This window comes from Gorilla gorilla, chromosome 20, assembly GCF_029281585.2.
Source record: "Gorilla gorilla gorilla isolate KB3781 chromosome 20, NHGRI_mGorGor1-v2.1_pri, whole genome shotgun sequence".
Classification (NCBI taxonomy): domain Eukaryota; kingdom Metazoa; phylum Chordata; class Mammalia; order Primates; family Hominidae; genus Gorilla; species Gorilla gorilla.
The window spans coordinates 67,441,803-67,464,697 of NC_073244.2; the positions used below are offsets into that span (position 1 = coordinate 67,441,803).

The 22,895-nt window shown below is 58.2% G+C and overlaps 3 protein-coding genes across 7 annotated transcripts in view; all 3 read right to left on the minus strand.

The window, feature by feature from the left end:
• LOC129528898 (uncharacterized) lies at positions 1-2,033 on the minus strand. The gene is made up of 3 exons (XM_055371902.2): positions 2,025-2,033; positions 1,393-1,864; positions 1-1,327 (listed from the first exon to the last, which is right to left on the minus strand). The coding sequence occupies exons 1-3, from the start codon at positions 2,031-2,033 to the stop codon at positions 1,077-1,079; spliced, it is 732 nt and encodes a 243-aa protein (XP_055227877.1). The 3' UTR covers positions 1-1,076.
• SHISA7 (shisa family member 7) lies at positions 1,771-22,210 on the minus strand. Of its 3 annotated transcripts, none has more exons than XM_055370604.2 (5): positions 21,875-22,210; positions 11,669-12,372; positions 10,062-10,216; positions 6,632-6,781; positions 1,771-2,753 (listed from the first exon to the last, which is right to left on the minus strand). In XM_055370604.2, the coding sequence occupies exons 1-5, from the start codon at positions 22,208-22,210 to the stop codon at positions 2,113-2,115; spliced, it is 1,986 nt and encodes a 661-aa protein (XP_055226579.1). In that variant the 3' UTR covers positions 1,771-2,112. The 3 variants fall into 3 exon arrangements, with proteins under 3 accessions (XP_055226579.1, XP_055226581.1, XP_055226582.1); XM_055370606.2 differs by having other exon boundaries at positions 11,669-12,796; positions 21,875-21,961; XM_055370607.2 differs by lacking the exon at positions 21,875-22,210 and adding an exon at positions 13,854-15,083.
• The window catches only part of ISOC2 (isochorismatase domain containing 2), a 9,517-nt gene continuing 8,814 nt past the window's right edge, over positions 22,193-22,895 (minus strand). For all 3 annotated transcript variants that reach the window (XM_055370611.2, XM_063701660.1, XM_063701661.1), the window contains one exon: positions 22,193-22,616. In XM_055370611.2, the coding sequence (XP_055226586.1) occupies positions 22,536-22,616 (81 nt within the window). In that variant the 3' untranslated portion in view covers positions 22,193-22,535. The remainder of the gene's footprint in view (positions 22,617-22,895) is intronic.

A 22,895-nucleotide genomic window follows, 5' to 3' on the forward strand; every position in this document is an offset into this window, starting at 1 on the left:
AAGTGGATACTGGGAGGTAGTGGCACATGTTTGAATGAAATCCTGGGAGGTGGTGGCACATGGTTGAAGTGGATCCCTGGAGATGATGACACCATGGGGTCCCTGCAAATGATGATGACACTGTTGGGCATCATGGGTCTTGGGAGGTGATGACACCAAAATCATGAGGGATTATGGGAAATGGTGGCATCATCAGTCCTAGTGGATTTCAGTAGAGGATGTCTCTGTCAGGCGTAGTGGATTCTGGAAGGTAATGTCATCATTGGTCATGGTGGAATCTAGGAGATGATGACACCGTCAGCTGTGGTGGCTCCTGAAAGATGATGACACCATGGTTGTGAGGAATCATGGAGGATGGTGACACCATTGGCTATGGGGAGTCTTGGCAGATGGTGACACCATTAGTCATGGTAAATCCTGGAAGAAGATGATACCATAGTTGTGGGTCATAGGGAATCCTGGGGAAGGATTCCATCCTCAGACATGGGTAACACTTGACCCTGGGTGTGGTGCCATCATGAGTGGCGGGTGTTGTGTGATGCTGACAGTGTCAGTGAGGGCAAGAGTAGGTGTACCCCAAGCACCTCCCCCCAGTAGAAGGCTAGGACTTTGTTGACAGAGGTGATTGTCTCTAGATATGGCAGAAAGAAAAGTGAGGCCAGGCTATGGGACACCTATGAGTGCCAGAGCTCCAGGATCCTGGTGATCCAGGGTGGCCTCCTGGGAGCAGAAGGCCATCTGGAGGTCCTGTCTCCCAGGAGTCATGGCACAGATGTGGGATCCAAGGCCCCATTTCCCCTCAGAGGGTCTGGCAGAGATCCTGCTGGACATGTCCCTGGAGTCTGGGGAGGGAGCAACCAAGCTAAGTCATGGTGGGACAAGGCAGTAACTCTGGTGACACCACCAATACCGATGGCCTTCCAGAGTGGGCAGTGCCTCTGAGGAGGAAGCTCTGGTGATGCCATCACAGCATTGGGGGTAGGGGTGTCACTGCCAACAGCCTACACAGACCATCATCTCTGGAGGAGGCCCTCCACATGGGCGGCTCCCCAGCGATGCTTCCTTCAGACAACATCTCAGGACAGGGCCCCTCTCTGCTCCCTGGCATCTTCCCTGGGGTGGTCCTGGACTCTGGGCCTGCCCTGCCTTCTACAACATGGTGGCAGCAGTGGAGGCATCTCTTTGTGCCATCTCAGAGCACGTAGCATCTGGGCGACATCACAGAAGGGACCTCCTCCTGGAGAGGTCCCAGAGTGGGTGGTCATCTCTGGTGATGACATCACAGGAAGAGGCACGGTCCCTCTGATGACGTCATAGGGCAAGGCACCTTCTCTGGTGATGACATCACAGGAAGAGGCACGGTCCCTCTGATGACGTCATAGGGCAAGGCACCTTCTCTGGTGATGGCATCACAGGAAGGAGGCAGGGTCCCTGTGATGATGTTGTGAAAAGGGGACCTTATGTCTAGTGAGGACACAATCGGTGAGGCATTTTCCCCTGCGACGTGTCCCAGGAAGATGGCTTTGTGTGTAATGATGACATCATAGGACAGAGGCATCTTCTCTGCTGCAAAGACACAGGGAGAAAATATCTTCCCCATGGCGATGATGCCAAAAGAGGCCTTGGAGTTAGAGATGACATCATCCAGGTGAGATTGTCTCTGCAGTGACACCACAGGAAGGAATGTCATGGAACAAGGCGTCGTCTCTGTTATTACACCACAAGAAGGAAGCCTCTGAGGACACCATAGAACATGGACATGGCCTCCAGCGATGACCTCACGGGCCGGCCTCTTCCTCTGTGATGACCTCATGGGAACGAGGCTTTGTCCCTGTGATGACGTCACAGAACACAGACATTTTTGCTAGTGATGACCTCATGGGCCGGCCTCTTCCTCTGGGATGACATCATGGGAAGGAGGCCTTGGCTCAAGCAGTGAAGTAATAGGAGGAGGAATCTTGTCTGCCAGGACATCCCAGAAGGAGGCTTTCACTCCTGTCCAAGGGCCGATCTGGGCCCCAGGCCCCTGGCATGTGTGCGCCTGTGTCGCGGGGGATCCAGGCTGGGACGGGGGGCCCGGGAGGCCGCAGCCCCCCAGACCCGGCCCTGGCCTCAGACAGTCACCTCGTTCTTGCTGGCCGTGCGCAGGTGCTGGGGCAGGTGGTGGCCCGGGATGAACTGCAGCTGCTCCAGCGTGCCCTGGCGCTGGAAGGGCGGCCTGCGGGCCAGTGTGCCCCCGCCCCCGCCGGCGTCGGACATCCAGGCGGGCTGCGGCGAGCCATGCAGGGCGTGGTGGTGGTGGGCGTGCAGGCTGGACGGTGGCGGCAGCCCGCGCAGCGGTGTTGGGGGCCCCCCGGGCCCCAGCAGCAGGTTGGAGTGTGAGGCGGCCAGGCTGGCCCGGGCGGTGGGGTCGGGGGGCAGCGCGGGGCTGCGCGGGGGCGACAGCAGGTGCTCGCGACTCTGGCGCAGGGCCTCGGGCGAGGACAGCAGCAGGTGCTCCTGCGACACCAGGCGCGCGCGCGGCAGCGTGAACTCGTAGCGCGAACGGCCACCATCGCCCAGCAGGTGCTCCTGGGACATGACCCGCCGGGGGTTGGGCGCGGGCGCCAGGCCCAGCTCCTCTGGGCCGCCCCAGGCCTCCATGCGGTAGCCGCCCCCGGTGCCCGGCCGCCGCAGCGCGTGCAGGGGCAGCGTGCCGCGGGGCAACTCCAGGGGCCGGCGCTTCAGGTAGGCCTCGTCCAGATCCTTCTCGGCTGCGGGGAGAGGGGGAAAAGCCACAGCCGTGGGTCCCCTGCGCATCCAGAGCCCTCCCCCTCCCACCTTGTCACATCCCGCTCCTATGCTCCTTGTGCCCCCACAAGGATCCTGGGCATCAGGCTAGCTGTGAGGCCAAAATGCAGATTCCCAGGCCCAGCCCACAATGCTGGGTCAGTAGATGTGGAGGACTTCCTCTTCTTTCCCCCCCCCGGCCTCTGCCTATCCCTTCTTTTGGGAGTAGAACCCAACTCTTGCTTTTGGGGAACCACTGACCCCCTCTCATCCTGTAGCAATGTGATTCACACTTGGAGTTGTGACCTGTTAGGTTGTGAAGTTGATTTTGCGGGTAGTGAGCAGCATTTTGAAAAATGAAATCAAATAGAACAGAAGAGAAAACTATCAAAGTGTTTATGTAATAAAGGAATCAGGGGTAAGTGTTGGTTCATAAAATTCTTACTGCAGACACGTGTGTGTGTGTGTGTGTGGTGGGTGTGTGGTGTATATGTGGTGTGTGTGTGGTGTGTGTGTGGTGTGTGGTGTGTGTGTGTGGTGTGTGTGCGTGTGTGGTGTATATGTGGTGTGTGTGTGTGGTGTGTGGGTGTGTGGTTGTGTGTGTGGTGTGTGTGTGGTGTGTGTATGGTGTGTGGTGTGTGTGCGTGTGTGTGTGTGGTTGTGTGGTGTGTGTGTATGGTGTGTGTGTGGTGTATATGTGGTGTATATGTGGTGTGTGGTTGTGTGGTGTGTGGTTGTGTGTGTGTATGGTGTGTGTGTGGTGTGTGTGTGGTGTGTGTGTATAGTGTGTGTGTGTGGTGTGTGTGCGGTGTATATGTGGTTTATATGTGGTGTGTGTGTGTGGTTGTGTGGTGTGTGTGGTGTGTGTGTATGGTGTGTGTGTGGTGTGTGTATCGTGTGTGTGTGGTGTGTTTGGTGTGTGTGGTGTGTGTGTGGTGTGGGTGTGTGGTTGTGTGGTGTGTGTGATGTATATGTGGTGTGTGTGGTGTGTGGTGTGTATGTAGTGTGTGTGTAGTGTGTGTGTATGGTGTGTGTGGTGTGTGTGTGGTGTGTGTGTATGGTGTGTGTGTGTATGGTGTGTGTGTGGTGTGTGTATGGTTGTGTGGTGTGTGTGTGGTGTGTGTGTGGTGTGTGTGAGTGTATATATGGTGTGTGGATGGTGTGTATGGTGTGTGTGTGGTGGGTGTGTGGTGTATATGTGGTGTGTGTGGGTGTGTGGTTGTGTGGTGTGTGTGTGGTGTGTGTGGTGTGTATGGTGTGTGTGGTGTGTATGTGTGTGTGGTGTGTGTGTGGTGTGTGTGTGGTGTGTGTGTATGGTGTGTGTGGTGTGTGTGGTGTATGTGTATGGTGTGTGTGTGTGGTGTGTGTATGGTGTGTGTATGGTGTGTGGTGTGTGTGTGGTTGTGTGGTGTGTATGTGTGTGTGGTGTGTGTGGTGTGTGTATGGTGTGTGTGCATGTGTGTGGTGTGTGTGCTGTGTGTATGGTGTGTGTGTGCGTGTGTGCATGTGTGTGTATATGTGGTGTGTGTGTATATGTGGTGTGTGGTGTGTGTGTGTGTATGTGGTGTGTGTGTGGTGTGTGGTGTGTGTGTGGTGTGTGTGTGTGGTGTATATGTGGTGTGTGTGTGGGAGTGTGTGTGTGTGTGGTGTGTGTGTGTGTGTGTGTGTGTGTGATTGAAATATTAAAGGATGAGATTTAGTTTAAAAGAATCCATCAAGGTCAGATGAGGTGGCTCACTCCTGTAATCCCAGCACTTTGGGTGACTGAACAGGAGGGTCCCTTGAGCCCAGGAGTTCAAGACCGACCTGGGCAATATAGTGAGACTCCATCTCTACAAAAAAAAAAAAAAAAAAAAAAAATTAGCTAAGCATGGTGGCTCATGCTTGTAGTCCCAGTTACTTGGGAGGCAGACGTCGGAGGATTGCTTGAGTCCAGAAAGTTGAGCCTGCAGTGAGCCATGATTACACCACTGCACTCCAGCCTGGGCAAAAGAGTGAGACCTTGTCTCGTTAAAAAAAAAAAAAAAAAAAAAAAAGGATCCACCAAAATTGGGGTGGAGGGAGGATAGATTAACAAAATGTGGCTAATTATTAAGGCTGAGTGATGGGAACATGGGACTCATTTTATAATTTTCTCTACTCGCATGTATGTTTGCAAATGTCCGTAATAAAAAGTTTCAAATCTTTCCTGTAATTAAAAATATACACATATGTGTGTGTGTGTCTCACGGGTCACAATATGAAAATCGTTTCTGGGCCGAGCACGGTGGCTCACGCCTGTAATCCCAGCACTTTGGGAGGCCGAGGCAGGTGAGTCATCTGAGGTCAGGAGTTCGAGACCAGCCTGACCAACATGGTGAAACCCCGTCTCTATTTAAAATACAAAAATTAGCCAGGAGTGGTGGCGTGTGCCTGTAATCCCAGCTACTCTGGAGACTGAGGCAGGAGAATCGCTTGAGCCCAGGAGGCAGAGGTTGCAGTGAGCCGAGATGGTGCCATTGCACTCCAGCCTGGGCAACAACAGTGAAACTCTGTCTCAAAAAAACAAAACAAAAAAAATGAAACAAAACAAAAAATGCCGGGCATAGTGGCTCACGCCTGTAATCCCAGCACTTTGGGAGACCGATGTGGGTGGATCACAAGGTCAGGCGTTTGAGACCAGCCTCACCAACATGGTGAAACCCCGTCTCTACTAAAAATACAAAAATTAGCCAGGTGTGGTGGCATGCGCCTGTAATCCCAGCTACTCAGGAGGCTAAGGCAGGAGAATCACTTGAACTCGGCAGGCGGAGATTGCAGTGAGCCAAGATCATGCCACTGCACTCCAGCCTGAGCGACAAGAGTGGGACTCTGTCTCAAAAAAAAAAAAAAAATTGTTTCTGGCTGGGTATGGTGGGTCACTCCTGTAATCTCAGCACTTTGAGAGGACGAGGTGGGTGGCTTGCTTGAGCCCAGGAGTTTGAGGCCAGCCTGGGCAACACAGTGAAACCCCGTCTCTACAAAAAATACAAAAATTAGCCAGGCATGGCAGCAAGAGCTCTTAGTTCCAGCTAGCCGGGAGGCTGACGTGGGAGGATCATGCTTGAGCCTGGGGAGGTAGAGGCTGCAGTGAATGATGATCATGCCACTACATCCCAGCCTGGGTGACAGAGTGAGACCCTGTCTTGAAAACATAGTGGTAATAAAGAAGAAAAATTGTTTCCTAGTGAAGCTCTCAGTTTAAGATGTTTGAAGGCTGCTCCACTGCCAGCAATGGGCCACGGACGGCAAAATGTCCAATGAGAGTCACAGGAATGGGTTCAGGGATGGGCATGTGACCCAGCTTGCACCAATGGCATCCAGGCCTGGGATTTTTTGCCGGAATTGTTGGGAGAGACTCTTTTCTGCCAGGGTTCCTGAGCTGGTAGAACGGCAGCCTGAACATCTGCAGGGTGATCGTTGCCACCACGAGGGGAGACTGTCTGAAAATGAGGCCCGCCGGTGGCGTAGAGAGCTAAGAGACAGCTCTTGAGCCCCCAAAACAGCCACATCGCAATCTGGTGACCTGTAGATTTTCCATGATCAAGTCAACATATTTTTTTCCTTTAGCTTAAGTAGTATTTCTATTAATTGCAAGTCCAAGTCCTGATGAACACCATAATATGTCCTGGGAGGGGAGACCAGAAGGTTGCATTAAAAAAAAAAAATCAGAAGTGATTCTGATACAAAAGTACCACAGGTAATTCCAGAACGAACTTGGAGTAAAACCTGGGAGAGAAGCTAAACCATTGGAAGGCTCTTGGGCCACTGTCCACGGTCCTGAACCCAGGCTCTGGCCCCGCCCCCTCCCCTTCACCGCCGCGCTGCCCTTGCTAGGACTCACCCAGCCTCTTGAGGGAAGAGTAGCGGTTCAGCTCGGATTTCACCGCAGCCTCGTAGGACGGGGGCAGATGCGAGAGGTTGTGGAAGGACCGAGAGCAGGACAGCGTGGAGTAGTGCAAGGAGGGGCTGGGCGGCGGCAAGGCTCGCCAGTCTGGGTTAGAGGGGGCAGGGCCAGGGTCAGTCAGCTTCCTCCCTCAGACCCAGGAGTCCAGACCCCAGCCCCTCCTCCCTCAGACCCAGGAGTCCAGGCCTCAGCCCCTCCTCCCTCAGACCCAGGAGTCCAGGCCCCCAGCCCCTCCTCCCTCAGACCCAGGAATTCAGGCCTCAGCCCCTCCTCCCTCAGACCCAGGAGTCCAGGCCCCCAGCCCCTCCTCCCTCAGACCCAGGAATTCAGGCCTCAGCCCCTCCTCCCTCAGACCCAGGAGTCCAGGCCCCCAGCCCCTCCACCCTCAGACCCAGGATCCAGGCTCAGCCCTCCTCCCTCAGACCCAGGAGTCCAGGCCCCCAGCCCCTCCTCCCTCAGACCCAGGAGTCCAGGCCCCCAGCCCCTCCACCCTCAGACCCAGGATCCAGGCTCAGCCCTCCTCCCTCAGACCCAGGAGTCCAGGCCCCAGCCCCTCCTCCCTCAGACCCAGGAGTGCAGGCCCCCAGCCCCTCCTCCCTCAGACCCAGGAGTCCAGGCCCCCAGCCCCTCCACCTCAGACCCAGGAATTCAGGCCTCAGCCCCTCCTCCCTCAGACCCAGGAGTCCAGGCCCCCAGCCCCTCCTCCCTCAGACCCAGGAGTCCAGGCCCCCAGCCCCTCCACCTCAGACCCAGGAATTCAGGCCTCAGCCCCTCCTCCCTCAGACCCAGGAGTCCAGGCCCCCAGCCCCTCCTCCCTCATACCCAGGCGTCTAGGCCCCCAGCCCCTCCTCCCTCAGACCCAGGAGTCCAGGCCCCCAGCCCCTCCTCCCTCAGACCCAGGCGTCCGGGACCGCCCAGCTCCTCCTTCCTCAGACCCAGGCTTCCAGGCCCCCAGCCCCTCCTCCCTCAGACCCAGCAGTTCTTTGGGGAGTTAGAAATCTGAGATTGTAGCCCATCAGTTCCAGCAGTTCAGGCTCCCTCTTCTCACCCCAGCCCCTCTGCTTAGGAGACGGGCTTGATGCTGGGGAAGAGGGCCCCAAGAGGGGGGTACTGGGCATTTGTCAGCACCCACTGAGTGCCTGGCCCCAGGCTCTATGCGCCCTCTCCTCAACAGTGTGGGAGAGAGATGACCACTTTCGCATCCACACGAGGAAACAGGCTCGCTTGCTGACCTGGCCAGACCGTGAGCGCCATGAGGACTGGGCTCACAGGGGTCTCACTCCTGCTCTATACTGGGCACCTGGCATGGCTGGCCCAACGCAAAGGGGGAAGGGAAGGAGGCCTGCTCTTTCCCACAGCTGGGCCCTCTTCCGCACCCAGTGTGGCAGCGTGGTGCTTGGGGCTGTTGACGCTGAGGTGCAGGTAGCTGTGGTGCAGATTATCTGGGGGGACTGAGAAGGGAGGTGATGTCACTGCCATCACTGACTCCCAGCTGGCACCGTGGCCCTGATCTCTGGGAAGGACTCTGGCCCCAAGTTCGGCCCCACATGCAGGACCTCGTTAGAGCTCCACAGATCAACCCATGCCATTGGCCACATGGGGGAAACTGAGGCTGGGGGTCTTGAAGGTGGAAAGTGTGGGCACAGGCTCAGGGCTGGGTAAGTGGTCTGTCCCAAGTTCCTAGCACCCCCCTCCCTGGTGCCCAGGCTAGAGATCTGAGGGGGTCGCCTTGCTACCTCCCTCCACCTCCCACTCATGTCCACTTGGTTCCTTCTGACATCTGAATCTCTGCCCTGATGTGTCCTCTCCCTCCTGGATCACCAAAGCAGCCTCTGGCCATCCAGCCCATCCATCTCCATGATCAGCCTCACCGAAGTAGCTGCCCTTCCACTGCTCAACAGCCTTCCCATTGGCTCGCCATCACCCACGGGACAAAGTTGAACCCAGGAATGGTGTTTGAGGCTTCAAAACCTGGACCCACTGGATGTCTGCAGCCCCATCTCCCATCCCTTCCCTCAAGCCGCACTGCTCTCTCCAGTGAGCCCAGCGTGGTCCTGCCACAGGGCCTTTGCACATGCCACCATGCTGTTCTCACTGTCTTGAAGCCCTTCTTCCCATCTGCCTCAAGATCCAGCTCAGATGTCTCTTCTCCTCTCCACCCCTGATCCCAGCTCCGTCCTTGTCCTCTTGCTGCCTGGACCATCATCCCAGCCTCCTCCTGGGCCTCTTTCCTCTCATCTCTGCCCTTTGCATGGGTTCCAGAGGACCAGTTCTCCCACCCACTGCTGGCTGTGTTGCTCCTCTGCTGGAACTCCTCCGCAGCTCTCCATCACCCTCAGGACGGAGGCGGAGTTCCTCAGCCCAGCCTGGCGCTCAAGGCCCTCTCTGAGGTCACCAACCACCCTCTCCCTGGCCTCAAGTCTGGTCACCTCACAAGCTCTGCCACCAGGAGCTTCCCAGCCCCAGTAACTCCTCTCCTCCTCCAGGCCTTTGCTCAAATACCTCTCCCTCGGAGAAGCCCTTCTGACGCCTCTCCTCCTCCAGGCCTTTGCTCAAATACCTCTCCCTCGGAGAAGCCCTTCTAACGCCTCTCCTCCTCCAGGCCTTTGCTCAAATACCTCCCCCTCGGAGAAGCCCTTCTGCCCCCAAACCAGACCACATCTTCTCAGTTCCCCTGACAGCTCCTTGGACCTCTCCACTGATGCATTCATCATAAATTGTAATAATATAGATCATATTTAAATGATATACAATATTAAATATGATATATCATATTTTAAATATATAATTATGTATATTTAACAATAGCAACAGCCCACACCTACATAGTATTTTTTTCTGTGTTACACATTATTCTAAACACCTGCCTCGCCAATTCATTTGCTCTTCACCATAACCCCATGAAGTGAGTATTGTTATGTTTCTTATTTTACGGATGGAGAAACTGAGGCCCAGAGAGGTGAAGTCACTTGCCCCAGGTCACACAGTGGCAGAGTCAGGATTCAAACCCAGTCGGTCTGGCTCCTGACAAATTCGAATTTGGTAGTTGTGCCCTTGTGTGTAGTTGGCTGTTGGGTGGTCTGACACCGAGCGCAGGGGCTTGAGAATGTCTAAACCTACATCACCAAGGTGCCCATGGAGCCCACCCAGGGGGGTCCACAGGAGGGCAAGGAGAGGGTCTGGCTCTCTACGGAGTTCCTAGCCCCCGTCCGCCTTTCGCAGGGCAGGACCCGGCAGTGCAAGGCGGGCGTAGGGGGTGAGGGCGGGTCCTGGGCGATGGGGGTGGAGCCGCCATGGAGGGCGGGGCTACGTGATGAAGGGGCGTGGCCAGAGACGGAGGCTGCGCCGGATCCCACGTTCCACTCACCGAGGTTGGGGGTCTTCACGGTGTTGTAGAGGTTCTTGGGCGTCCTTGGGGGCATGCTGTCGGGACCGCCGATCCCCGGGGTCAGGGAGCTGCTTCGGGCCCGGTCCGGGCGGGTCCCAGGCCCCGCCTGATGTCTCAGAATGTCCACCAGAGCTCTAAAGGTGGCAGAGAGGTGGTCAAAGGCCTGGGGGCTGAGGGTGGCAGGGGTACCAGGAAGGCTTCTTTCCGCTCCCTGCTCTCGCCCTTGGGTAATCTGTCACTCAGCCTGCTTTTTTCGCCATTGGCCACGCCCCTTTCTCGTTGGCCACGCCCCCTAGAATGACCCCCTTTCTCAGGCCACACTTCCTGCTTGAAGCGCTGCTGCCTTAACTCGTGTGGAAGCCATCGCTTCTGTGGTCCCTCTCGCTTCCCTGTGGGCTCGCCCCACCCTGAATCTGGGACCCCATTCCCGTTCCTTTTGCAGCCTTCCCCATGGCAACAAAGGGTGCTCCATTTACCCAGTGATGCGGACCTCAAACATTAAATCACCTTGACTCTTCTTTCCCCTACCTTCATACCTTTCAGCAATCCTACGGATCGAACCTCCAAAACATATCCCAAATCAGACCACTACTCACCACCTCTGCAATCTCTCACCTGGATCATTGCAACAGCCCCCTCACGGGTCTCCCCACTCCCACCCTAGCCCCGTACAATCCAGTCTCACGCGCAGCCCGCATAATTTAAAAAATGGACAGATGGCATCACGCCCGAGCTCAGGACCCTGCAGTGGCCCCATCACAGTTAGGATAAACCCGGGCCCGCCTGCTTCTCCTCACCTCCTGCTGCCCACCGCCGCCAGCTGCACGGGCGCTTCCCTGCCCTGCAGGCCACCGAGGGCCTTTGCACGCGGTTCCCCTGCCCAAAACCTCTCGCCCGCAGATCTCTGCGTGGTTCGCTCCCTCCCTTCGGGTCTCCGTTCAGAGGCCTTTTCGGATCACTTCCTCTAATCCAGCGCCCTCTCTCTCAACACTTTCCGCTGATTTTCTTCACAGCAGTCATCTAAAATTACACTGCACATGCTTACGGACTGGGCCACTGATAGTTAATGAGCCCTTACCGTGTGCCAGGACTCTGCACGAATCAACTCAGTTAATTACAATCCGAATAGGTGGGGACGATGATTAGTCTCATTGTGCGGACAGGAAACTGAGGAACAGAGAGGTTAAGCAACTCATCCACTGTCACATAGCCTGTAGGCTGTGAACTTGGATTTGGAAGTCAGGCTTTTCCACCAGGGCAGAGACCTTGTTTTGTTCACTGGTGTATCCCCAGCTCCTGGCCCACAGAAGGTGCTCAAGAAATATGTGTCGAATGAATGAGAGTCTGAGCTTCTCCCTCTCCCTGCATCACTCCGCAACAGCCGGGCCGGCTCTGGCGCGACTTTCTCAGCCCCTGCCCACCTTCAGCTACGCCGGCGGCCGCCACCTGGGTCTCTGACCACGCCCTATCCCTGCAGCCCCTCCTCCTCGGATGGCTCCCTGCAGCCCCTCCTCCTCGGATGGCTCCACCTCCCTTGCTGGGCCCCGCCCCAGGCTCGCCGTCCTCCCGCCCGAGAGCACACGCACCTGGGCACGTTGATATCCCGGTGCGCCCGGGGCGCACGGGACGCCTTGCTGAAGGCCACTTTGGCGCCGACGCCCACGGCCAGGGCGAAGCTGATGACCCCGCACACGACGTAGGCTGTGCTGCCCCCGGGGCCCTCGCCCCCGCGGCCCCCGGCACCCCCAGTCCGGCCCCCTTCCAACCACCCGGCCTGGCCGGGCCCTGGCCCCCCGCCCGCACCCCCAGCGCCCCCGGCGCCCCCAGCTAGCGGCGGCGGCGTGGTGGCCCAGCGCGGCGTGTCGTAGTTGGAGCAGGAGGCCTGCGCCAGGCGCATGTGACGGTGCTCACAGCAGAAGCGGTAGTGGCAGGTGCCACAGCAGAAGCGGTAGGAGCCGGTGCTGCAGTTGAAGGTGGCGTCGTACTGGCCCATGACATCGTAGTAGCCGTGGCAGAGCTCGGCGGGAGGGGGCGCCCGGGCCGCCGCGCCCGCCCCGCCCGCGGGGCCGGTCCTGGTGCCGTTGGCGCCTGGGCTCGCCGCGCCCCCGCCGCCCGTCAGCGCCCCGGTCAGGCGCCGCAGGTGCGCCAGCAGGGCGGGCAGCGGGCCCGCGGGCTCGGCGCTCGTGGCGTTGGACGGGCGCGCCCTGGCCTGGCCGGCGCTAGAGGCCAGGAGTACGAGGAGCAGGAGGGCCGGCATGGGGCTTGCAGGGGGTCGCACTGGGCCGCCAGGCTGCGGGGAGAACGAGAGCAGAGGTTGGAGCGCTGGGCGGGAGAGAAACGGTCAGAGGGTGAGAAACGTAGAGATGGGTGGGCAGAGAGGCTGGGGAGGGCGGGCGGGGGGCGGCAGAGTGTGGGGAGCAACAGGCGCCAGGAGGCAGGAAGGGCGGAGGGAGCTGAGCTGCGTGGGCCCAAGTTGGCCGCCCCACGCGCGGTGGGCGACGATGGGAGAGTAATGGAAACGCGCCCGGGCACGGCTGGGGGAGAGAAATGAGCATGGGCGGACAGAACCGGGATCAGGCGAGAGATGAATGCGGGAGAAGCGATTGGGAGGGTCGACAGACACCAGAGGGGTGTGCAGACATTAGGACGAGAAGCGAGGCGCGATGTAAGGAGAAGAAACGGGGGCGGCGAAGAGGAGAGGGCAGGGGAGGCAGCTGGAGGGAGGTGCGCGGAGGGGAGGGGAGGGTGGCGAGGGGAGTGGGGACCGCGGAGGGAGGGAAGGAAGGGAGACAGATGAGGGGTGGGTGGGAAAGGAGGAGTCAGGGAGACGGGGAAGGAGGGAGAAAAGAGGGGGAGGAGGAGGAGGGGGAGGAAAGGGAGGGAGGAGGAGAGAGAGAAATTGAGAATTTGAGTTTATAGACCAGGCAAGTGGGAAGAGGCACTGCACGGTTTTTCAACACTGACATTCGGGGACCGATGCTGCTTTGTGGTGAGCGCCTGTCCTGAGCGCTGTAGGATGTTCAGCAGCGCCCTCTCCATGCCAGCAGCACCACATTCCCCCGAGTTGTGACAATGTAAGATGTTTCCAGGCATTGCCAAATGTTCCCCTGGTGGGAGGAAGCCACAGCTGCCCCCGTGGAGAACCACTGACTTACACCCCTATGGTCCTCAGTGCCCCGAAATGCCAATTTCTCTCCTTTATTTAGATCTGATAATCAAGGGATCTTAGGTGCCCTCCCTCCCTCTCTCTCTCTCTCTCTCTCTCTCCCTGGCATGCACACGCACACACACACCACTCTTACGGCGTCGGGTTTGAAGGGTCTCTGTCCACAGCTGAACCACAACCACAGCAGGGTGGTTCCTCTGCCGACTGGACCTCCTGCCAGCTGCCTGACGCTGACAGGCTCTTATCTAAGCTCCCTGTGCCCCAAGTCCCCCATCTGTAAAATGGGGATAAGGACGGTTATCTCTGAGTGGTCAGGAGGATGAACTGAGGGAATATGTGTAAAGAGCTTAGAACAGTGCCTGGCATATTGCAGGTGAAATATGAAAGTGTTTGCTGCTGCTGCTAACTATTTCAGAAGGGAGATACAGGCTGAGAAAGGGTCGTCCGGGTGCGGCGGCTCACGCCTGTAAATCCCAGCACTCCGGGAGGCCAAGGTGGGCAAATCGCTCAAGCAGGAGACCAGCCAGCCTCGCCAACACAGCAAAACCCTGTCTTTACAAAAAAAAAAAAAAAAAAAAAAATTAGCCTGGTGTGGTGGTGCGCACCTGTAGTCCCAGGTACTCAGGAGGCTGAGGTGGGAGGATAACTTGAGTCCCAGAGATCAAGGCTGCAGGGAGCTGTGATTTCACCACTGCATTCCAGCCTGGGTTGACAGAGTGAGACCCTGTCTCAAAAGAGAGAGAAAAGGTGATGCAGAAGAGAGGTGGGAGTTGGTGGTGGTGGTGGTGGGCAGGTCTTCCAGCTGTTTCTGTGGCAACAGTCCAGCCAAGTCCCAGACACGCCCACCCCCGTGGACCTAGAGGGATGATAGGGGTGGGAAGGATGCCTGGCCTCGGGTTCTGGGAGAAGGAAACGTCTGAGCTCTACCTGCAAGAGGAACCCCCCAGGGGTCTGGGGTGACTGCCCACGGAGTCTTACGTTTCCTCTCTGCAAGAACCTGATCTGAACAGCCCCTGCCCTGAGCTAGCTGCCGAGAGGCTGCCACAGAGCTTCCCAGGAGCAGGCATGATGCACGGGGTGTGCATTCGTTCTGCAAATCTTCATTCAATAAATGTCTCCTGAGCAGCCTCCCTGGGCTGAGGATGCAGCCGTGAGTAAGCCCACAGCGTTCCTGCCTTTACGGGGGTTTACATGCTAGTGAGGGGGGACAGTCAGCAGATGGACACAAATGAATGGGACACATGTTGACGCCAATTGTGAAGAAATAAAAAGGAATGATGAAGGAAGCCGTGAAGAAATGAAAGCAGCATAAAGGGATGGAGGGGGTGGATGGGATTGAGTCAATAAATATCACTCGGTGTTATTTTCTATTATATGCCACTTTCCGTCGTGTGTGTGTCTAGGGACCACACCACTGTCAACAACATTGCTGCTGGTGGGGATGGGCAGAGGGTTGGAAGGTGAACCTTCCAGAGCCTCAGTGAGCTCCATCGCCCTCCTGCTTGGGGCCTCACCTTTCCTTTTCAGCTCCAGCTTGGACCCCTCCCCTGACTCGGTGCTAGAATACCCCACTGCCCACTGGACACTTCCTCCTGGGTGTTTAATGGGAGTCTTAGAAGTGGCTTGACCCCACACTGTGGAAGAGAGTTTGGCGGTTCCTTAAAAAGTTAACTAGAATTGGTCCAGGCGCGGTGGCTCACGCCTGTAATCCCAGCACTTTGGGAGGCCAAGGTGGGCGGATCACTTGCGGTCAGCCTGGCCAATATGATCACTTGCAAGACCAGCTTGGCCAATATGACGAAACCCCGTCTCTATTAAAAATACAAAAATAACTAGCCGGGCGTGGTGGCGTGCGCCTATAGTCCCAGCTACTCAGGAGGCTGAAGCAGGAGAATCGCTTGAACTCCGGAAGTGGAGGTTGCAGTGAGCCAAGATTATGCCATTGCACTCACTGTACTCCAGCCTGGGCAACAGAGTGAGACTCCGTCTCAAAAAAAAAAAAAAAAAAAAGTTGGCCAGGTGAGGTGGCTCATGCCTGTAATCCCAGCACTTTGGGAGGCCGAGGGGGGTGGATCACGAGGTCAGGAGATCGAGACCATCCTGGCTAACACGGTGAAACCCCGTCTCTACTAAAATTACAAAAAATTAGCCGGGTGCGGTGGCGGGCGCCTGTAGTCCCAGCTACTCGGGAGGCTGAGGCAGGAGAATGGCGTGAACCCGGGAGGTGGAGCTTGCAGTGAGCAGAGATCGTGCCACTGCACTCCAGCCTGGGCAACAGAGTGAGACTCCGTCTCAAACAAACAAACAAAAGTTAACTAGGATTACCATGCACTTCCACTCTGCAGTGTCTACCCCAAAGAATTCAAAACGTGTGTCCACACAAAACCTTATCCTTGAATGTTCATAACAGCACCTTGCACAACAGCCAAACACTGCAAACAATGCAATCACCCATTATGGGGGAATGGAGAAACCAACAACGGCCTACCCATGCCACAGAATATTACTCAACCGTGACAGGTACCAAGGGCTGAGATACAAGCCACAGCATGCACGAACCTTGAAGACATGACGTTCAGTGGAAAAGTCCAGCCACAAATCTCATGTAGTGTATGATTTCGTTAATATGAAATATCACAATAGTCAAATCCACAGAGACTGAAAGCCGATTAATAATTGCCTGGAGCTGGGGACAGGGGGATGGGGAGTGACCGCTAAAGGGTGGCCAGGCTTCCTCGTGTGGTGAGGAAAACACCCTGGAACTAAAGAGTGGTGATGGCTCCACAACCTGGTGGATACACTAATGCCACCGAATCAAACACTTTGAGAATGGTTAAATGGTGTATTTCCCCACAATTAAAAAGGTAACAGCGACTGGCATGGTTGCTCACGCCTGTAATCCCAGCACTTTGGGAGGCCGAGGCAGGCAGATCACTTGAGGTCAGGAGTTCGAGACCAGCCTGGCAAACATGGTGAAACCCTGTCACTACTAAAAGTACAAAAATGAGCCTGGCGCAGTGGCGGGCGCCTTTAATTCCAGCTACTCAGGAAGCTGAGGCAGGAGAATCGCTTGAACCCTGGAGGCTCAGGTTGCAGTGAGCTGAGATCACACCACTGCACTCCAGCCAGGGTGACAGAGTGAGACTCCATCTCAAAAAAAAAAAAAAAAAGGAAACAGGTCAAATGGCATCAACCACTCCCCTGTCCACATTCTGGTTCCCTGTCACACCTGGAATAAAACCCCAACTCTGCCAGTAGCTCCTCTTCTCATCCTTTCCTTTTCCCTTCATACCTTCCAAGTTCATGCTCAAGACGCTCCACCTTCCTGCCTGTGCACCTGCTGTTCCCTTCGTCTGGGAGCCCCTTCCTTTCCACAGATCCTGCTCTGACCTGCCTCCTTTCTCTCTTCCTTCAGGATGTCCCTAGCACGTCATTTCAGCCAGCCTTCCTGTCCTAGCGGTAACAGCAGCCCCAGACATGCTCCCAATTCCTCACTTGCTTTGCAACTTTCATAGCTGTCATCTCTGCTGGCCACATGTGTGTGTACTGACACACTCATTTCAGATGAGGACGCTGAGGTTCCAAGAGGTCACATCATTTGCCTGAGACCCAAGGTGCCCAAAGAGTGGGGCTGGGCTTTGAACTCAGGTCTCTGAGCACTGTGACCTGTACAGCATGGATGCCTTTTTCCCCCACACAGAGACACATCCCTTCCAGAAGTGGCACATGCATGCAGCACTGCAGATTCCTTCATTCATTGAGGGCTACCACGTAGGGTTGGGCAGGTCGTGCACTGCACAAGGGGGTCTGGCTGAGAGGCTGAAATCCTGCTGGGCTCTGCTTCCCAGGGCATGTGCCAGTGGGGCTGCATCCATTTGGGGTAAGGAGTGCCCCTTCCAAGCTCACACAAGGGTGCCATCTGCCTGCCAAACCACAGACCTGGGAGAGCTGATTGGGCAAGGTGGGGGGTGCCTTTGTCTCATCTGCACAGAGGCTGCTGTATGGGCTGGCAGTTCTGCTCACTCCGCATTCTGTGCCAAGCCTCCGCCAGGCTCCATGGACACTATTTCTCCCTCTGCTGACAGAGTCCCACTGGCTGCTCCAACTGCACGCACGTGGTGCACACACCCAAGGAGACACAGCTCTAGGCCATTGACAACTCCAGCAGGGGGACAGGGAGGGAGAGCAGGAGCAGTGGCGCACCTCCCCTCAAACTCAGCGATACACGCAGACACACCACACACACACCACACACACACACACCACACAGAACACACATACACACGACACACACCACGCACCACACACAGACCACACACACACCATGCACCACACACACCCCACACCACACACACACAAAACACACACAACACAGACACACACCACACACCACACACATACACCACACAGGCACCACACACACATATACCACACAACACACACCATAGACGCACACACCTCCTACACACACCACACACATACACAACACATGCACCACACCCACCACACACACACCATAGATGCACAGACCTACACACACACCACACACACCACACACACACCACACATACACCACACACAGCCCACACACCACACACTGCACACACCGCACACACACACCAACATACCACACACACCACAGACACACACACCCCACACACACCACACACCACACATATCACACACACCACACACCACACATATCACACACACCCCAGACACTGCACACACTGTACACACGACACACCACACACACCCCACACACCACACACAGTGCACAAACCACACACCACACACACACCACACACACCACACCACACACCCCACACACACACCACACACAGACCACACACCACACATACCACACACACCAGATACACACACACCACATACCACACACACACAAACCACACAACACACACACACATACACACCACAAGCACAACACACACACACAAACCACAAACACACCACACACACACACCACATGCACACACACCACACACAGCTTCTCTACCCCTCCTGGTCAGGGCAGCACCTATAGGTGGGTGGAGAGAGGACGTGCACCTGCAGACACAGTGGCCCCATCCAGACACTGGATGAATTCTTCCCTGACCTCACACAAAGCTGCGCAGAGACACGCCGAACACGCTGACACAGAGCACAGGGCACCCAGATAGTCCCAGACACAACACGAAAGGACCTGGTGGCACTCCTGTGGCCTCCTCCTGGCACACGGACGCACATACACACCACTCCACGTGGACACACAACACAAACATGGCTTCTGCACATTTCAACCCCTACACACTGGGACCACTTACAGCTCTGGGACAGGACCAGGGACCTGCCCCACCTGGCTCCACGTGGGCCCGCGACCACACACATCACAGCTCACAGCCACGCAACCTCAGGGGTGCACACACGTGTGCAAATACACCCTCACCAGCACTGGAGAGTGTTGAAGGCGCCATGTGACACCTCCGCCCCACACCCGCCCCCACCTCGGCTCTCACGCACACAACGGCGCTCTCCTCCTCCACAGCTGAGGGGGAAGGGGCCCGGGACCCCAGGCTTCACGTCTGCATCTTGCATGCCACGCTGAACCCCAGCTCAGGACCTGACAGACACAGATGTGGGGACACAGGTCAGAGAGCCAGCCTGGGCAGGGTCCCTGGGCTCCTGGGAGCTCCTCCCCCACCCCCCACCAGCCCCCTGCCCAGCTCTGTGCTGCACACTCCACCTGCTGTGTCCCCTCCCAACCCTCTTGGCTGGGGGCTGGGGGCCAGGATGCCCAGAAGCTCAAAGAAAGGGACAGGGATACTGAAGGGGAAACAGAGGTCCTGGGAGAGAGGACAGAGAGCCAAAGGCAGGGCAGATTGTGTGTGTTTGAGAGAGAAGGGGGTACGGAGACCCAGAGAGAGGGGGACAGAGACCCAGAGAGACAGAGGGACAGAGACTAGAGAGACAGGGGGACAGAAACCCAGAGACAGGGGGACAGAGACACAGAGAGATGGGGGACAGAGACCCAGAGACAGGGGAACAGACCCAGAGAGAGGGGACAGAGACTCAGAGAGACAGGGGGACAGAGACCCAGAGAGATGGGGGACAGAGACCCAGAGAGAGGGCGACAGAGACCCAGAGACAGGGGGACAGAGACCCAGAGAGACAGGGGGACAGAGACCCAGAGAGATGGGGGACAGAGACCCAGAGAGAGGGGGACAGAGATCCAGAGACAGGGGGAGAGAGACCCAGAAAGACAGGGGACAGAGACTCAGAGAGAGAGGGAACAGAGACCCAGAGAGAGAGGGGACAGAGACCCAGAGAGAGAGGGGGACAGAGACCCAGAGAGAGAAGGGGACAGAGACCCAGAGAGGGGACAGAGACCCAGAGACAGGGGGACAGAGACCCAGAAAGACAGGGGGACAGAGACTCAGAGAGAGAGGGAACAGAGACCCAGAGAGAGAGGGTACAGAGAGAGAGAGGGGACAGAGACCCAGAGAGAGAGGGGGACAGAGACCCAGAGAGAGAAGGGGACAGAGACCCAGAGAGGGGACAGAGACCCAGAGACAGGGGGACAGAGACCCAGAAAGACAGGGGGACAGAGACTCAGAGAGAGAGGGAACAGAGACCCAGAGAGAGAGGGTACAGAGACCCAGAGAGAGAGGGGGACAGAGACCCAGAGACAGGGGGACAAAGACCCAGAGAGAGAGAGAGGGACAGAGACCCAGAGACAGGAGGACAGAGACCCAGAGACAGGGGGACAGAGACCCAGAGAGAGTGGGGGGACAGAGACCCAGAGAGGGGACAGAGACCCAGAGACAGGGGGACAGAGACCCAGAGACAGGGGGACAGAGACCCAGAGAGAGAGGGGGGACAGAGACCCAGAGAGGGGACAGAGACCCAGAGAAAGAGGGGACAGAGACCGAGAGAGAGAAGCAAAAGAGACGGGCGGGGGGCGGGAGACAAATGCTCAGAGGGGATGCAGCGTCCTAGAGAAGTGGGGTTCAGAGACCCTGAGAGGAGAGAGAGCCAGAGAGGGGAGGACCTGACCTACCGAGGGGACAGACGCCCGAGAGAGTCGGCGCCTCTGGGGTCTCGGGAGCTGGGCTGGAGTGGGGTCCGCAGGGGGTGGGTGGGGGGCTGAGGGGAGCAGTGGGTATGGAGAGAGAGGCCAGGGCTGGGCCGGGCGGGCGCCGGTCCGAGTGCGAACGGTGGAGCTCCTCTGGGGTTGACAGGTCGGTTTGGGGTAGGGGTGTGCGTTCAAGAGGAGGCGGGCCCAGGCGGGTGGGGAAAGCCCAGAGAGAAGGGGCGGGATCTTGCTGGAGGGCGCGGGGACCCCAGTTCCGGGCGCCAGGGGCGGCGGGGCGGGGAGACCCTGGGGGCTGCACGGGGGCGCCGTGCCTCGCGGGCCGCGGGGAAGGCAGGGACCGAGCGAGGGAGGAGGACCCTCCCCCGACCCGCAGCCCAGGCGGCGGCCGGTCCCGGCGCCCCCGCCCAGATCCCTGCGCCGCCCGGCCCGCGTGCTTGTCTCTGGGTCTCTGGGTCTCTGCATCTTCGCGTCCCGGGGCGCCCCGTCCACGCCTCCTCCCGGACCCCCGCCTCCCCCGCCCGTCTCTGTCTCTGGGGTGGGGGGGTCTCAGCCCTCGTCTGTCGCTGCGGGTCTCCTCGCATCTCGGCGTCTCTCTCCGCGTCTCTCTCCGTCCCGGCGCCTCTGTCCCGGGCTGTCCCCAGCTCCGAGCCTCAGTTCCCTGCGCGCCTCCATTTCCCTCCTTCCCCCGCCCGGTCTCCGTCACCCCTCTGTCTCCACATCCCGCTTGTCTCTCCTTCCTGGCTCCACGTCTCTTTCTCTGTCCCAGGTTTGCTGTCGTCTGATCTCTGTCTGAGTGTCTGTGTCTCCACTCGCCCCCGACCCGGACCCCCGAGCCCCCTCCCGGGTCCCCCACTCCCATTCAGGCCCGGGTTGGTGGGGTGGGGGGGCGCTGCGGCGGGAGCTGTGTGTTCCCAGCGCAAAATAGACTCTCGTTGCCATGGCGACGCGCGCGGGGCCTCCGAGACGCGAGGCTTCGGGCTTGGGGGGTGAGGAGGGGGGACACCTGGATCCGGAAGGCGGGGGCCGGGGGCGCTGCCGCCCGGTCCCAGGGGCTCCTCCTAGATCCCTGGGGAGAGGGATGCTGGGCGCTCCGACGCTGGGGGCCAGGGGACCGGACCTTCTGGGAGGGGTCTGGGCTCCCAGGGTCGGCGGTGGGGGCTCCGATTGCCCAACGCGGGGCGGGCTGACTGACAGCTCTGACGCCGGTGTCTCTGAGGACTCAGGGGTGGCCTCTCAGGTCTCCAAGGTTGGGGAAGAGGCAAGGGCTGCAAATCTGGAACGGAGGAGCTCTCCCTGGGGGTCTGCAGAGTTCCAACTCCTAGATCTGCAGAATTCTGGGAGCCCCCATGTGGGTCCCGGAACTCCTGCGTCTGGGGGAGCCGGGACTACAAGGCTTTCAGCCCTTCCTTCCATCCGTCCATCCATCCTTCCATCCATCCATCCACCCATCCACATGGCTGTGTCTTCCTTCCTCCCGTCTCCATGTCCCCTTGCCTCAGTTTCCCTTCCGCACCTGGGTGCGGTCTCGCTCACCTCGCTTTCCGGATGCGGGACCCTTGGGGAGCCGGGGGTGGCGGCGTGGGGGGCGGCCGGAGGCGGCGGCGGAGCGCGTGTCTGCCGGCAGCTGGGCTGGGCGTGCGCGCGCCGGCTGGGGGCGACCCCGGCCGCAGTTCTCCTCCGAGCAGATGCGCCGCGTCCGTGCAGATGTGTCAGCCGCCAGCCCTCGCCTTTGCCTCGCGCCGGCTTCGAGCCGAGGAGAGGCACCTCCCCCTCCCCACCTGCTGGGGACCCCGCTTTCTCCCTCCTGCAGCCCCCAGTCGCCCCCGGGATCCCCCCCCAACCCAAGAATGGTTTGGTCCACAGCCACATATATGTTTATTCTGCGAGTCCGTGTCCCACAGTCTGAGACTCTTCTTCCCCTCCCCTTCCCGCCCCGTGAAGTGGCCCGGGGCCGAGCCCCGCCTCCATCTCGGCTCAGCCAATTCCCACCCAGTTTCCAGGAGTCTCATTTGCATTTCCGGGAGCAGCTGTCCAATGGGAAGGCAGCACCCTGCCCCCCCCCCCCCCCCCCCCCCACAAGGGGGCGGCACTCCTGGTGGATTGCACCACTCTTGGGATCCAGGGATGGGGGAACGCGCTTCCACTGAGGTCCGGGCGACAGGAGGGTGGTCTTCCCTCAAGGCAGGGTTGGAGTTCAGTGGAGGAGGGAGTTCTGGCCTTGGAAGAGGCCCAGCAGTCCGCTGTCTGGGGCGGGCTCCTTGATGAGCTTCTGGATCTGTAAGGGCAGAGGGCGATGGGTCAGGAAGCGTCTAGGGTCCCGATCTCCATGGATGACAAATCTGAGGGACACCTCTCCGTCTTCATCTCTCGGACCTTCTGGCTAGCAGCTGCCCAAGACAACACTCCCTCTTCTCAAGACTTTTCCTGGGGCCTCCCTTTCATTACACGTGACTGGTTGAGCTCCTCACTGCCCGCCATCTTGGTGTGCTTTGCGGGCTTGGACCACTAAGGGTGGACAGCTCTGTGCTGGGGCTTCCTGTCTACACCTTCCTCT

Coding starts and splice junctions, on each gene's coding strand:
- SHISA7 (XM_055370604.2), bottom strand. CDS start 22,210: ATGTGGCTGTGGACCAAACCATTCTTGGGTTGGGGGGGGATCCCGGGG. Junction 12,373..21,874: donor TCCCGCATCCGGAAAGCGAG/GTGAGCGAGACC, acceptor TTCTCCCCGCAG/CCTGGCGGCCCAGTGCGACC. Junction 6,782..10,061: donor CGTGAAGACCCCCAACCTCG/GTGAGTGGAACG, acceptor CCTCTAACCCAG/ACTGGCGAGCCTTGCCGCCG.
- LOC129528898 (XM_055371902.2), bottom strand. Junction 1,328..1,392: donor TGATGCCATCACCAGAGAAG/GTGCCTTGCCCT, acceptor TCACCAGAGAAG/GTGCCTTGCCCTATGACGTC.